The sequence below is a fragment of the Netta rufina genome (assembly GCF_964035555.1).
Source record: "Netta rufina genome assembly, chromosome: 2".
NCBI lineage: Eukaryota > Metazoa > Chordata > Aves > Anseriformes > Anatidae > Netta > Netta rufina.
The window spans coordinates 59,375,085-59,391,344 of NC_140124.1; the positions used below are offsets into that span (position 1 = coordinate 59,375,085).

At 41.0% G+C, this 16,260-nt stretch overlaps 2 protein-coding genes across 4 annotated transcripts in view; one reads left to right on the forward strand and one right to left on the reverse strand.

Annotated features, from left to right (window-relative positions):
* SUGCT (succinyl-CoA:glutarate-CoA transferase) overlaps positions 1-5,865 on the reverse strand; it is a 314,340-nt gene extending 308,475 nt beyond the window's left edge. For 2 of the 3 annotated variants that reach the window (XM_084283111.1, XM_084283113.1), the window contains exons 1-4: positions 5,733-5,864; positions 5,509-5,580; positions 2,298-2,349; positions 2,136-2,209 (exon numbers count right to left, since the gene is read on the reverse strand). In XM_084283111.1, coding sequence (XP_084139237.1) covers positions 2,136-2,209; positions 2,298-2,349; positions 5,509-5,580; positions 5,733-5,844 — 310 coding nt within the window. In that variant the 5' untranslated portion in view covers positions 5,845-5,864. Of the gene's footprint in view, positions 1-2,135; positions 2,210-2,297; positions 2,350-5,508; positions 5,581-5,732 lie in introns of all 3 variants that reach the window. The other variant, XM_084283112.1, reaches the window with a different exon arrangement.
* Positions 5,866-8,054: 2,189 nt separating this feature from the next.
* MPLKIP (M-phase specific PLK1 interacting protein) lies at positions 8,055-15,469 on the forward strand. The gene is made up of 2 exons (XM_084306776.1): positions 8,055-8,506; positions 12,617-15,469. The coding sequence occupies exons 1-2, from the start codon at positions 8,144-8,146 to the stop codon at positions 12,818-12,820; spliced, it is 567 nt and encodes a 188-aa protein (XP_084162902.1). The 5' UTR covers positions 8,055-8,143; the 3' UTR covers positions 12,821-15,469.
* The last annotated feature ends 791 nt before the right edge of the window (positions 15,470-16,260 follow it).

Sequence of the window (16,260 nt, forward strand, 5' to 3'; positions counted from 1 at the left end):
GTAGAGTTCAGGAAACTCTAAGGATGACATAGAAATGAAGAGCTACAGTCATACCTCCTTATAATTACATATTAGAACTGAGATAGTAATTGCCAATACATGAATCTAATTACAAAAAGATTCTATTATACTGAATGCTAACCGTAAAGCCTACTTTCATGCTGTCTATGTGAAATCAAAGTGCATCAAAGTTTACTTTTATACCTTTATAGGAACTAGATGATCATTAAGGTCCCCTCCAACCCAAACCATTCTATGATTTATAAAAAAAACTTCACTTGTGCACACATACACAGCAGGCCCGTCTTGTGGCTATTCATTCTCATAGCATGAACGGACAAGTCAAAACTTAGATTATCATCTTCACAGATACAGGTTCATACCAGCACAACCTCCTATGCATTAGCTACACATCAAATTCCAACACTTCCTAGATGAAAAAAAATCTAGGAGTGAAGTTTAAATGTGCCACAGGTGTTCAATTATTATGGCAAACGCATAGGATACACTAAAAAGAACTGTAAAGGCAGATTAGTTATTTTGTCTCTCAAAAAAGAGTATGTTTCTTCTATCACACTTGCACCACTCTGCTACAGTAACAAGAGTTAAGGCCACCAAAAAAAAAAAAAAATCAAGCAAAGGTCTTCATGATGATAATACTGAGCCCTAACTTGAGGGCCCCAAAGGATTCAAAAAGAAGGCACCATAAAAGTCTAAAGTGCTAAGTATCAGTAGTAATACTGTTCCTAGTAACGTTTTAATAGTTAGAAAATAATTGTGAATTTAATAATTCACATAATGAACAATTGTGACCATGCAATAAGGTTATTCAGACTTAGCATCCAATTCTTATGATTCCTGTACTTGTTTGGGCTTTTTTTGTTTGTTTTAAGTTTAAACTGCTATATCATTCTTGTTTCACTGTTCTCTATATAATTTCTTGTTGTTAGAAAAAAAAAAATCAAAAACTTTGATAGCTTATATATGTAGCTGCAGTGCCCAGGGAAAGGAGGTAGTAGAGTGAAAAGGGGGGGGGAAGTGTTTTCAGTTTGTTTTGTGTTTCTCACTGCTCTAGCTTGTTAGTAATAGGTAATCAATTATCATCACAAGCAAAGCAGACTTGGCATAGTGAGATTAATTTTTGAGTGATTTCCCTGTCCTTATCTCAAGCTTTGAGCCCTTTCCATCATATTTTTCCCCCTTTCCCTTTGAGGAGGGGGAGTGATAGTGTGGTTGTGGCAGAATTTAGCTTCCCAGCTGAGTAAAGCCACCACAGTAGCTCCTAATATAATGAATTTACCAACGTATGAAAAAAAATTACCTTGAGGGAAGAAAAAAATCAAAGTATATTATAAACCTATTGAGCCTCAAATCTGTGCATCCTGACTGGGAACTCATAATTCCTATATAAATCCTTGCTGGAAGTTTCTGTTCGCATGTCAAATTTCGGATGTCACTCTACAGTTACAACTCTGTTTTAAACCCACATTACAAGAAATTCTAAATACCTAAGCATGCCCATGCCCAAACTGAAACCTCGAAGTCCAAACAACTCAACACATCAGTTTAATTTTGAGTGATGGAATAAGCCATTTTAGGAAGTGATGATTTGGTATTGTTTGTACCTTAATATCTGGAAAAAAGGGAACTGATCTTACAACTTCAACCTTCTCACACTCTTCCCTAGATGTATTGGGTTTTGAATAAAACACACATACACTGAGTACATTGTTAAACCAAACAGAACATATATGTGCAAGCAAACTTACTAGTAACTAGTTCCCTATCACCCCAGAAATAGAGCAATGATGTCAGAGTATTCCAGAAATGTGAGAGCTATAGCTTTAAAAAATATAGAGAAACAGCTACAAAATAAAGTTTTTCTTAGCCAATACCATACACACACTGTAAACAAAAACAGTCACCAATGCAACATAGCATTGTCTTTTTAAATATTTTCAGAGAGTCCAGACTTACATTCTCAGTCCATAGTAAACATCCCACAACATTACCACAAAACAAATTGTTGTTAATAATCTGAGGTACACTGGAAGACAACAATTCCAAATACACAAACAATCATTTGCTAAACTGGCACACATTCTTACCATAGCTAAAACAAAGACAAACCTTACCTGGCCTTTCCACTTTGATGACTTCGGCCCCTAGATCTCCTAAATTCATTGTAGCAAAGGGCCCTGCAAGCACCCTGTAATATTGTAAGAAGATTCTTAGTTTTTCCTACTACAATACCCGCATCTAGACAGAGCTTTCCAAATGATAGACAAAACACAAACCTTGTTAAGTCAAGAATTTTCACGCCATCCAGTGGCTTTACATTACTAGCACCTGACAAGAAACAGAAAACAGTAACTCACTCCTGATTTTTTTTTTCCCCCAAGATGTTTCTGATTGGAAGTTTGAAACCCTTCTTTTAACTCTCTCATCATCCTCCCTCCCCAAATACGAGATAATAAAGCTTTCTTTACAGGTATGTTATTAGGATTATATTACATTATTATTAAAGCCTTTCAACGTTGAAAAATCTTATAGCTGATATAGAAGAATCTATTGTAGATACCCAGGTATTCTACAGTAAAAACTACCTCCAATATTTTTATATATTCCAACCACAAACACACGTCTTTTAAAGACTAACCTGAAGAAAGATCCAAGATAAGCATGGAAAACATTTGAATGACAAACTAAAATTAATGGATAACAGATCAATGTGAATCACAGTATCCACAGCAGCAAAGTGGTTTGACCTGGAGACCCATGCACTTGCAACACAAAGTCTCTGCATTTCAAAAGAGAAGTTACAAAACTGAAGGCAGAGTGTACGAACCAAGGAAACACTAATTCTCTTTCAATTCTCAATGGCAATTATACAGGCAGGACTACTAGCAAACCACAGTTCTATCCTCCTTTCCCTCCTCACCACTTCCAGCCTGACTAGCTTTGAGAAACAGCAGCAGTGGCATGGCAGGGCAAACAGTCACATCATCTAGACAACAGGTTTGCAAATATCTCCACATAGCCTTGAATAAGGAAATTTTTCTTCTGCTAACAATGTTTTGACCTGCAGACTGGGAATGCAAACACTTCACTGCCCCATGCAAGTGGGGATTTCATTACTTTTTGTAAGGTGGGCTTCTACCACAAAAAAAAATAGTAGCAGCACCTGGCCAAACACATTACAAAATTACACAGCACTAACTTGCATTAGTTCTATGCATTTGTCAGGTAAAAGAAGATGTAAAACATGGAGAAAACAGTTCACTCGAGCACAGACTTACAGAACAGGAGGAAGGAACTACAATCCCTTCAAAGTGCAGGGCATCTTCAGAGCCACATAGAGGTGTGCAACCATGACTGCCTGCACCACACACACCCCGTCAGATCAGAGTCACCTATCACAACACCCCCCCAATGCTCTTTTTTATTTTTAATTTCAATGAATTTTAATCTTAATATGTTTATATATAAAAAAATAATCTACAGAGCTATGAAGAAGCATTGAGAATTCAAGGCTTCTGCTACTTTTTCAGTCACTGTACTGCTCTCTCTAAAAACATTCACATCCCATTCTTCATCTTTAAGACATTTCCCCTCAATTACTACAAATCACTCCAGAGAGATTTGAGTTTAATGGGTTTTATTTTTTAATGCAATATGCAGACCAAGCAGCATGTTGAAAACAGGCTAACAAGCTTGTCTAAGAACAACCACGTATTTTGAACATTTCAAACCCTTTAGGAAAACCCAGACTGCCACTTCTCTTCAACACTTGCACACCTCAGTGAAAAATCCCAGTGCTGGAAAAGACTTGCACTACTGCCAGGTAAGCATCACAGATCCTCCAGTGTAACCTCAAGATTCGCAAGTTGGCTCTAGCTAGGCAAACAGTTAAGCATACACTTATCTTTTAAATAACTAAGTCAATCTGCTTCACAATAATATTGCTGTCATTAATTAAAATTTAAAAATAAAAATATTTCATTTGTTAGTTAGCCAGAAGGGCCCACCTTCCTCTCTTCTTTGCATTCCATTTGAAAATACATTCTTATTCAGTTGCTCACTAGCACTAGAAACCTTAGTGTCCTCCCTGAGCCAGCATTCAGTGTTACTTCCATTTCTCACAGACACACAACAGCCTTTCACAGCCAACAGGTTCCCTACCCACAGCCAACACTTTCAGGAAGCCATAAAGATTTTTCCCCAAAAAGCCTGTAAAAAGGCTGTTAAATTTCAAGTTTGGACAATTTGCGCCCTGAGACTGGGGAACCCTTACTAATTATCGCTTACACTACGGTACAGTTAATGCTCCATTCAGGGATTAGGACTCTGTTATAGCTGAAACAGAACGTGACAGTACAAGCGTTGTTCCAGAGATGCAGGCCCTTGGGAATCTTCCATAAATGCTCGTAGATAAGGATGATGTCTACAAAAATGCTAGAAAGGGGAGAGATCAGAAGCTTGCTTGTGAATGACTAAGAAGGAGACAGACCTGCTAGTCACTTCAAACTAGAACAAGCACAGGCAGACACAGAAGAAAACTCCTAGAATCTGAGTTCACATTCCAGCAGGACACCAGCTTGCAGAAACAATTACAACACAAAGCCTTTTGGTGATCAGAGAAACAGCAGTTCTGATGCACTGATCCCAAGTACTGGAATGCTGTCAACCCACCCACCACTGCAGGAACAAAAAATAAAATAAAAAAAATATATATACCATCAGAAAAGAACAAGTACTGACCAAAAGCCTCTCCTGTCCTCATTTTTTCTATGTGCCTGGTATTATACAAGCCCAAGTCAAACTTTTTTCCCTTGACTGTTTTTTTGTTGTCGTTCTGCCTCAGTATAGCCTAAGTTTCCATGAATCTTGAATTTACTGTAAACAAGATAGCTACACATATCTATTTCAACACATATTTGATGAAAAATAAATAGATCCATTCAATCTTGAGACAGTTTAAATGCTTAGTTCAATTCACCAGGCTGTCCCTATCATGAAAGTAGAAATAAAAGGTAGTGATATATACAAAGGTAGTGATAAATTGGCTTATTGTAACAACCGGAGCACACAGCCAAGGAGATCATCCTATATGGCAGAACAGACTGAAACCCATTTACTGTCACAGTCCCTGAAAGCTTTTCCTTAGTTGTTTTTCCCTTAGCTAAGCTTTTCATTAGCTGATTAGGACTTTCAACGCTTACACAACAGTGTAAGTTAAACATAAATACACCAATCCCGTTCTGACTGCTTCCAGCTCCGGGGGGGGGGGGGAGCCCCATGCCCCTACCCTGCCCGCACGCACTGCTACGTGCTCGAGGCCACCACAAGCGGGGTGCTCTCCGCTGCCACCCCCAGCCAGGGCTGCCCCTGCTGTGCCCATCGCACACCGGGCTGAGCTTCCCCCGGCTGCCGGGCGAGTGTTTGCGTTGGGTATGTGGTAACAGGGTTACTCTGTAACACAGCGCAGCGCAGCCGGCGGAAACTGACTTGGTCGCGGCCCGGGGCTGCCGTCCTGCGGGAAGGGCAGGGAGCTGCTGCGGGCAGCCAGGCTCCTGGCACCTGCGGGGAAGGGAACAGGAGAGCATCAGAGCCCGGCTGCGGCGCTGGGCGACACCGCGACCCCCAGGCGGGGCAGGGCTGAGAGCTGCCGCCTCCTCCTCCTCCTCCTCTTCCTCCCCCACCCCCCCGAGGGCGCGGCATGCCCCCGCTACCTGCCGCGGGGGGTGCCGCCGAGGAGGCTCTGCCAGGGCGGCGCAGGCTCCTCCACAGCCCCCCCACACCGCCGCCGCCTCCGCTCCTTCCTCCCAGCGCGGCGCTCAGCATCCCCGCGGCTTAGCCTTAGCGACGGCCCCCCCGCCCCGGAGAGCAGCGCAAAAAGGGTCGCGCTCCGCCGCAACGCGCAGGCGCCTCAGCACGGCACCCCTCTACCCCCCGCCTCGGAGACGGGGAGCGTTAAATAGCTCCCCGCTGGGGGCAGTGCGCAGGTGCGGGGCTGCTCCGCCCCGCGGTGGTTGAGGGCGTTGGGGGCGTTGATGTGCGCGGGGCTCCGTGAGGGGGCAGCGCCTCGGCCCCGGCTCGGTGGCATCTGGGGAGGTTTCAGTGAGACCTCTCGGTGCTCACGGCCAGCCCGTGGGCTGCCCTGCACTGCCCTGCGGTGTTAAATAGGACAGATCGGGCAGGTTCTTAGCCTCCAATCCCGATAACAGGTAGTGTCCGGTGTGCCAGCCCTGTTATCCCCATGTAAAAGGCGGAAAAAAGTGGTAATTAACCATGTCTTTTCTTAGCATGTGGGACGCAGGTGGTCGGACTTTATAAATGGTGAAATTTCTTTCAGGTGCTAGAACAGCGGTTCCAAATGCTTAATTGGAATGCAAACCTCAGGACTTACCCAAAATCGACTTTTTTGTGTTTGTGATGTCTAGCTCCAAGCTGAACCAACTTATAGCTAGAAACCTGTTTCTTGTTTGCTCTACTGTATTGCCAGGGTGAAATAAAAAAGTATCCCCATGACAATTTTCCATACTTAACAAGTCAGGCGATTATACAGCATGCCATTAAGTCCTCTTGCTTAGCACATGGTAGATCCTTGAGCTCACTTGCTCTTCATTAGAGGTGCAACGTTAATTATGCTGGAAGCCCTCTCTTCACCTGTACATAACTCTTTAAGGGTTCAGAAGACTGGGTCTTTAAGCGAGTCTTGCCTGAGCAAACTACTTAAAGACTCATTTTAGTTTCTGGTAGGACAGAGTGAAAGGCTTTTAACATCCCCGCCAAAAAAAAAAAAAAAGTCTTAATAGGATAAAAAACCCTGCACAGAGGTTTGGCATTTATTCATGGGAAATACACTGGGAGGATGACAGCTGCATCTTGATAGATACAACTCTATCTACATAAGACTTCTGACTGCTTGAAAATGAGCGTGACAAACAACACACTCTTAAAAGTTTTGCTTGACAGAGCACCTGGACGCTGAGGAGGAACAAAGGGAAAAGTTCCATCACAGGTTTGTTGGCTGGATATACAATAGGTAATGGAAAGTGTGACTTGTATGCTTAGAATCCTAAAAGCAATTAGGATTTGTCAATGAGAAGAAATTAATTAGCAAAATTACCCCGAAGTAACTTAACATCTGTATAATGATGTTTATTTCTCATTAGCTTGGTGTGAAAAAGGTTTAAATTAAAAGAAACCATCAATTTCTGCAATAAGACTGGTCAGACTGAGAAACTGATAGCACGTTGATAAATTGCTTTGCATAGACGTGGTATTTCTTGAATGTATAATAGTAGGTAGAAAATTGGTCTTTTGGAGAAAAAGAAACAGGAAATCTTTTGCTAACCCTTTACTAAGTGAATGGGTTTAATCTCTGTGTCTGCATTGCAGCTTTTCAAGGATAACAGAGCTGGCTGGGAACAGAAAGTGAGTTATCTCCCTTGGCAGAGCAAACAAACCAACAAGCCGGTGTTTAAAGGAAAGCAAGACCAGCAGGTGCAAGAACGCACCCCCCTTGTGTTTTCGGCTGATGCCTGTTCACTGCTGTTCTGAAGGCACCAGTCACACGCTGTGATGAAGTAGGGCAGCGTTGCAGGGATGGCAATCTGAAAATTTAATTCCCTGTTTTTCATTGATTCTTTCAGGACTTACGCTCGTATGGCTCAGAGGAGGAACGCTGTAAGTAACGCTGTTATGCTGCTGAACAGGGGGTTCTCCTCCAAGGGACATTTTTACGAATTTCTGAGTTCCACAGCTCTCGTTGCCCGAGCACTCTACCCGTTCTACGGAAGAACTGCCAGCCGTTCCAAACGCAATGCACAGCCTAAAAAAAAAAAAAAAAAAAAGACAAAATTAAAACGTTAAAAGCCCCCCCCCCAAAAAAAAAAAAGCCTTTTGCCACCTCGTCTCCAGCAGCTGCGAGCGCGTCATCACCCCCTGTGCTCCTCGCTTCGCCTTCCCCGGCCCGGAACCCTGCGCGCCCGGAACCTACGGGCTGGGAGCGCTGCGAGCGCGGAGCCCCGCGAGCGCGGACCCCCGCCAGGCCGGGCCGGTGGCGGCGGGGCCCGAGGAAGCAGCGGCAGCGGCGCCAGGAGCGGCAGCAGCGGCGCGGCCCCGGAGGCCCCCGGCCATGTACCGGCAGAGCTTCCGCCCCCCCACGCCGCCGTACCCGGGCGGCGGCGGGCTGAGGAGCCCCCCGCCCGGCGGCGGCGGCCCCACGGCGCCCTCCCCGCGGGGCTACGGCAGCCCCCAGCACACGCCGCCCTACGGCCCCTGGGCCGGGCCCTACGGCGGCGGCCGCTCGCCCCGCGGCTTCGGCTTCCACGGCGGAGGCCGCTTCGGGAGCCCGTCGCCGGGGGGGCAGACCCCGCGCAGGCCGCAGAGCGCCAGCCCCCGCTACCCGGCTCCCTACGGCGGCAAGTCCCCGGCCGGAGCTCCCCCGCAGCCGCAGCAGCACAAGCGCTCGCCCGGGGGCTTCCAGAGGCGCTACCAGGTATGGGGCAGGGCGGGGAGGGTGCGAGGGAGGGAGGCCGCCGGGACGGGGGCGCGCAGCGAGCCGCCGCTCCGCCGTAGGGAAGGCGCAAGGACTCGCAAGGGAGTCGCAGTTTGCCTTTTAATATCCCGGCGTGCCGAGGTGCAGGGAGAACTAGACACCGCCCCAAACTGCAACCGACAGCGTTCCCCCTTCTGTTTACTGCCCTCTGATCAGTTTTCCATAAAACAACGGGGAAGTGCTGGGTGTTTTCCTTTACCTGTGGTGTCTGACAGCAAAGAAGCAGCCCTGCACACACACAGAGCTTTCCCAGACATCGATAAAAGTAGTGATCTGCCAAAGACAACGAAGCTGAGCTTCATTTAAACAGAAATGAGAACATCTGTTGGGATGGTAGAGTGTCTGCTTAAAGTCCCAGCACTACACTGAAAGCTTAACTTTTTATAAAGTAATTTTTGTAGGAGCACCTCGTCATCAACAGGCTGAGCGAGTTAACGCTTTTTTCACGATGGTTTAATTGGGGTGCATGACAAGTGCTACAGATAGGGATGACACCAACCTAATTGCATGAAGGAGCTGCATACATATTAGAGAAACCTTAAAGCCTAAGATATGACACGTGCAATACAGACAATGATAAATTTTTCAGATCCTCTTACCAACGCTTTGTTTCTATTCAGAAATAGTCTGATTACTTTTTTATTATGCGGATAGCTGTCTTACAGCAATCTCACAGTCGGTGAAAGAGGATCATTACAAACATCATACGTTTTCTTTCTCATCTAAGGCCCTCTCAGGGCAGAAGCCTACGGATCCTAAAAAAGCAGAGGCTGTGGGGTTTCTACTGCAGTAGTAGGATCTAATTTTTGCATTAAAATGGCTCTGACATTGTGAAAAGAGAGGGTTTTAGTCATTGATGTCTGATTTCCCTCTGTAAGGTCACCATTTGGATATCCACCTAAGTGTTTTTTAAAAGCCTGCCTTAAATTAACTGAGTAGAAGAATATGCAGAAGTCTTTTGTCTCTATAGTTTTAGCCAAACCGGGCTCATACCAGGAACTGTGAGCAGGAACAGCCCTATAGGCTTCATCCTTGGTGTTAGGAATGAAACCTGACATGAAGAACAGACAGGTTTGAACCTGGTCACAGACTGTCTACGTTTTCTCCTCTTCCCTTTTTTTCTGCAGACCTTGTGAGTAGTTTGAGAGCAGTGACCTGATAGCGATGCCTTTCTAGACTAGAAAGCCATTTGCATGGCTGTAGCTTTGCCTAGGAGTAAGGTGATGTGTGTGCAGGTACTTGTACACGTATACACATGGACTGCTTTGCCTGGAAGGGCAATCATGGATGGAGGAAATCTCATAAACCGTGAGTCCTCATTTTCTTTGACATGGACAGCAAAAATCTCAGTTCATGAGGCCATCAGTAGATTTTGGTAGAGGGATTTTATTCCACATTTTCAATATCAGGTTTCTTCAGAGGTTGGTCCCTTGTCTTCTGCAGATACTATTGGCAAGAGAAGTACAGTGCTTTTGAAATTCATGAAATACAAGATTTCTATCTCAAAGGTGACAGTAACCCTTTAAAATCGCATTAGGAAATCCAGAAGATAGTTTATATTTTTTTGCTTGTAAAGTTTTATTTTTGAAATGAATAGAAAAGTTAAAGAATAACCTTTGTTTGGCCAGTACGTAACTGAGCTTTCAATTTTTCCACAGGGATGCATCTGCTTTTAGATTTTATGAAAACAAGTTTGTTGAATCTCTTGAATATCACCTCTTAGAATTCACTTAGAGGCAGCATTTCCCTTTTTATACTAAACAGCAGTTAGTGAAGCCATAGCTAGTAGTGGTAATGGGGTGAAAGTTTTACAGAAAGTTTTTTAAAAGCAAAAACAAGTTGAATGGTTCAAGCAGGGTTTCTGTGCATCTGCCAGCATCTAAAATTCAGGTGGAGAAAGTTGATTAAGGAAATGATTGTCCCTATTTTCAAGGCACTGTTATCACCTTCAGCAAGTTAGTGAATAGTGCCAAAAGATGCTTTTTGTTACTTTTTTATGTGTCATTGGCATCAGTTTCACTTGCACAGGTAGGTCTAGATGTTTTCCTTTTCCACAAGCCTGTAATGTGAATAATCACCTCTTGATTTTTTTCACAAAGAAAATACAAAGAAAAAAAAAAGACATAATAATTAGTATTCTAAATCAAAAAAAATAATACTAATGTTCAGATTTAACACTTATTGAAAGACATCAATCTTGTATAACATAATACATAATAAATACATAATAATGTAGTGATAGTAGATGTCAGGCATACAAAAATGTCAGTGTTATGGATGGCCTGCGTTATCTTGCAGTACAATTTAGTATTTCAAAATAAATCCATCCAAAAGGGTCTTGCCACTGATTTAATTTGTTCTGTCACTGGGTACTGCAGAGAGTTAGGTCAGTTAGTTCAGCTTTCTTCTGAGTGCTGCAGATTACACATAACATTAAATATGCTCCACATTTAAACTGTTCTACAATGTAGGAGTTGCACAGTCTCTATTAGACATGGTGTCTTAAAGCTTTTTTTTTTTTTTTTAAAGATAGAAAACACTATGTACTAGTGCTTTACCCTTAACATGAGTGCTTAAATAACAATAACGTAATTGTTGACTCAATTCCTTATCCCTTAGAAAGTTTTTTAGACCTTATATTGAGGTCCTTCTCTGACCTTGCCCTCATGGTTTTGATGTTATACTTCATGAAGTAATTCTCTACCTTTTAGTAGTTTTCTGCTTTTGAGATGATCATCGTAGCTGCAGAACCTAATTTTCTGTGGTGAATCATTAGAAACAAACGCCCTGTAAATTAGACAAGGATGTTCCCATGTATGGTCTTGTATCCATTATAATCAAGCTTTAGGAATTGTAGAACAATAATGATTGGGACCACCTGTCAGTACATTTTCAGAAATACTTGCAAGACTGAGCGGTTTCAGTGGCTTACAGCTAAGCAAAGGGTTCTTCACTATACATTTCTCAGTTTTATCCAGAAGTGGTTTCATGTGATCCACTTAGATTTAGTTGCGTTTATTCGTAAAACTCATCACTGTTGGTCAAAAAAAAAAAAGCCTTTAATCAGTGTTTTTACAGTCCTTTACAAAGTCAGAGGCAGCATCAGCCTCAAGGAATCCTGTTCTTAATTAAACAGGATGCATCAGGCACATTTGTAGACTAACTCCTGTGTATCTGTAGCATAGGTTGTTTAGCCTTGGTTAAAACAAACCATTTTGAGTGGATGTAGCTTTAGACAAAACCTCCCTTTTTAGTGAAGTGAAGCTGAGGAAAAGAACAATGGATGATGAACAATGGCTGAAAAAATATTTATTTAAATATTAAAAATATATTAGAAATATATATGTATTTTAAATTGCTAAATTTGCTTTGTTGTAGCCCTCTTTAGGTTGCAGATCTTCGCAGGTTTGTAGAAGTAATTGCGTTGATCCCTGATCTTTGGAGAGAAAAAAAATATCAAAAGCTTCCAGGCAAAAGATTTTTTTTTTTTTTCATGTAATACCTGTTTAGTCATTGATACCTGTTCAGATTTGCATGTCAAAAGAAAATCACTTTTTCTCAAATTTCACAAAACACTAGTTTGGTTGAAGCAAAAATTGTTTTTCACAATAAGTTCCTCGTGTCATTTGTAGCTGTTTGCTTTATACATTGGTGCTCAATCTATAAGTACTGAATATTTGACAACTGCTCCTGTAAACATTTCTGACTCTTCCTCAGCCTCTACATACTGTTTTTTGTTGTTCAGCTTTTGAATTAGACATGTTGTTGACTTAGGCAGCGTATGAAAAATAGCAGAGGAACTTCTCTCTAGTTATGTGGCTGTATGGCAAAAAGGTGGTTTGGAGAAGACTGGTGGTTATCCTGGTAAATCACAACTTGTAATTAAAGTATAATAAAGCCAATTTATTCTGAGGAAGAGCAGGTGAGGAATAGTAAATATTCTTTGAAGATTATTCATAAGCTTCAAAGCTCTGCTACATTAGAAGGAAACTTATTTTAGCTTGAATTAGTCTATTAAATGTTTCTTTACTTGATGGTTTTCTTCCAAAGGGATCACCCAGGACATCTACTCCATTTGGTACAGCGCTTGGCAGAGAGAAAAGAGTGTCTAATGATGTGGAAAACTATTACAGACCTTCAATGCTTGAGGACCCATGGGCTGGCCTAGAGCCAGTTTCTGTTACAGACATAAACCAACAATACAGCAGTGAGCAAACAACATATACTGGTAAAAAAGGGAGGTATTTCAGTTAACACTTTTAAAGGCCAAATAACTCCATCTTGTCAGGAAAACTCTGGGACAAAATATTTACACTAACACAAGATGAACAGTAATAAAGACCTTAGTTAATGTTTTTATTTTATCACCTTTTATCCAATTTTTTTTTTATTGCATTGGAAATTTTTATGTGCGGGGAGGGAAAAGGAGTGGTAGGACAACTTACATTTCTGGCTGCGTGGAAGTGCCTACCAGCTTTGGAGAACAAAGTGTTCTTTAATCACCAGCGACTGATCTGTGACTGTTAAAACAGGTTTCCATATATTTACCTCTTCCATGCCAGATTGATAGCCTTTTATTGTAAACTCCTTTAAGAAATGGTATTTTTTTATGTTTCAACATTTTTAGAAAGAAGCAACTTGGAAATAAAATAAAGTTTTGTAAATCCTTGTTTTGTAATGTATAAAGATTATTTTAGGACTTTTGTTAAGGTGTACTCACTAATAGAACTAGTACTAGTTAAATTAGGTGACTTCTGTAAATGTGCTTGTATGCTGTAGTTAACATCTGATTTTGTGCATAGCATTTTTTTGTTAATTGTAGTGTAACATGAAACTGAAATATGACATTTAGCCACCTCAGGAAACAAATGTATTGTCTTTGGAAAGTTTAATTTGTTGAACCAGATCTTGAGTCATAAACATAATTCTGTAATCATTTACTTTTGTATTTTAAAAAAAATCATATTTGGAACAAGATTAGACGTTCTGGATTATAGTAAACAAGTCTGTTCACTGGCAATTTTAGTCTTAAGCAACACACATCAGAATTAAATAAATGCAAATGTGCTTTCTGGATCTACGTTTTAGAATAGCATAGAATGCTTGAAACTTTGTTGTACGGTTGACATAAGTATATGAATAGCCTCCTTTTTGATCTGCTCTGGATTTTTCAATTTTGTCTTTTAATTTTTACCTACAGCTGGCATCTTTGCTTAGAGAAGTCTTGTTTTCTGTGTGTGCATGCTATATTTTTATACTAAAGAGGAATTTTTTAATTTTTTTTTTTCCTTAGGACTAGTCTAGTTGCAGAAGATCTATTCTTAAGTCTGCTAATGAATACTGTAATTTAGAACGAATTAGAAATAGTTCCAGCTGTAGGCATGCTCTTTACATGACATGTTAAGCCTGCAGTGGATATTTAAAGTGTTGTTGTTGAACGTACTGTCATTTGTTTGTTGATCTTTGCTTTTTAGCAGGAGGTAGAGGGCAAAAACTTTTTTGTTAATAAAAAGCACTAGTTCAGTTTTCAAAACCTACATATTTGCTTTTAAGCTCATTGTATACTTCACAGGAAACACTTCTGTAGTCCTGAAGCACGGCTATGTAGAAGAGCACAAGAAATCACATCATGCTGTTCTTAGTAACTTGTCTTTTGCTGAGGTATGATAGCCCTAGAGTACCACTTGGACTGTTCCATCATAAAATGTCTTGGCTGAATACCACCTTCAGGAACAACATAAACTGGAAAGGGGGTAACTCATGGATATGTGCTAGCTGAGTCTCTTAAACTTTTATGACTATAACCCAAATTTTGTTGCTCTCTTGTCTTCCTTCAATTGATCTTGTTTTGTTCTAGTACTATATCCCAAAAAGTTGCTCAGAGAACTCAAACCATAATGCCTGCTTGATATCAAGAATTCTTAAATCTTCATCCCAGAATCAAAACTGTCCCTGAAATGGCAGCTATCAGTATTGTTATCTGTAATGCACACCAGCAAAACTGAAATAACTTGACGAGTTGCAGATAGTCTTTAGAAATTAAATATCAAATAATTGTGTCACTTTGAATAGTATTTTTCCTTTGTTTTTAAACATTGAGAGGTAAAGTTCACAAAGTTATAGGGTGCTTAACTGAATCACCTGTTTTTTTATTTTTTCCTTTGTAACTCAATGCAGTTTACTTTTTGCAATATGTTTGGTGATCTTGAGGAAATAGATCTGATAGTACCTGATGTTTTTTAAGAGACTAAAGCTCTGCCACGTTCCCAGTTAGATGCAAGAAGAAACTGGGTTTGGAAAGGAGAAAGGAAAGGAAAAGGATTCACGACAGAAGAGAGACTCTTAGAGGTGGGACTGCTTTTACAGTAGCCACTATGAGCTGCCCTTGCACATTTCAAAGATGCATTTTTCCACTTTGGCTTTCCGAGGGATTACTCTGGTAATAACTGCTAACTCCTGGAACCGGGTGTCAGACATCAACGAAGGTAAATGTTCCAGAAAGAGATTTGAGGAAATAATCTCAGAGCATTGTATTAATCAATACAGGCCTTCCACAATTCCATCTGTTAAGCTGCTGCTCCTATGCACTTCAGGATATGACCCAGCAATTATAAGTACATCATACTACTAAAGACTCCAATAATTTGGTCAAGAATCTGCAAGGAATTGAAATGTAGATCTAATGAGCTTACTAAACTCATCACACCGTACCAAAAGCTTAAAAACAACTTACCTTTCTGGCTTCTAAGAGAAATTCTGCAATTACAGTAAAATTTCAAAATGTCATTGTTGAATAGCTGTAAAATGCATGAACACATGTTCAGAACTATAAATATAATGTACTTAAAGACAATTTAAACTTTGCCTTTTTTTACAATGATATCCAGGAAGCTTGAGCACTTACTTCCTCGCTGATTGTAGTCCCTTTTCCCATATGGCAAACATTCTTTTTCCCATATGTTTCTAATGGAGATAGGATATATCACTTCCTCATTTGTTTATGAAGCCTCTTCATAGGAACAGGATGGCTCTGGAAATAGCATTTGATGATAAAAAGCACATCAGCAATGCATCCTTTCTTCATGAGCCCATGAAACAAAATAATGTCTGTGCTTTGCTAATGAAGGGATTCTTCTGTAATGAATACACTAAGAATATGGGCGTTGTTCTTTCCTCAACAGACGACTTAGACTTTAAGGTAAGTCACTCTCTTCAGAAGTTCGGACTGATGCACGTTCTATCCATTCTGTTTTATTTGCATTCTGCCTTTGTCCATCAAGACTTACTTTCCATTCAGTTTTGTAAAAGAAATTGCATAACTCATTACTAACTCTCTTCTAGCAAATACTTGTTTTCATTTTTTGTTATTTGCTAGCTACTGTGTTTAACAATGAGCTCCGTATCACAGTAAGAAAACTTAAATCACCGGCATTCAATTCTGTGTCACATGGTAACACACCAGGTGGGGAAAAATCCCAGATTGTATAATACCTCAAAGATAGTTTAAGTTAGAGTTTTCACGGTGATTTTGTAATATAGAATAGTCATTCTTCTCTGGCACTGTGGACACACTGTTTACATTGAAATTGGAAAACATGGAAGTTAGAGTGTTGAAACTTCAATTAAAGCAGTATTTAAAACATACATATCAAGCTACTTTTTAAAACTAGCAATAAGACATTTTGCAGAGAAAA

Bases quoted from the DNA above. Each gene is read 5' to 3' on its own strand.
- MPLKIP (XM_084306776.1), top strand. From the start codon at position 8,144: ATGTACCGGCAGAGCTTCCGCCCCCCCACGCCGCCGTACCCGGGCGGC. The intron at 8,507-12,616 runs GTATGGGGCAGG...TTTCTTCCAAAG, and splicing joins GCTTCCAGAGGCGCTACCAG to GGATCACCCAGGACATCTAC.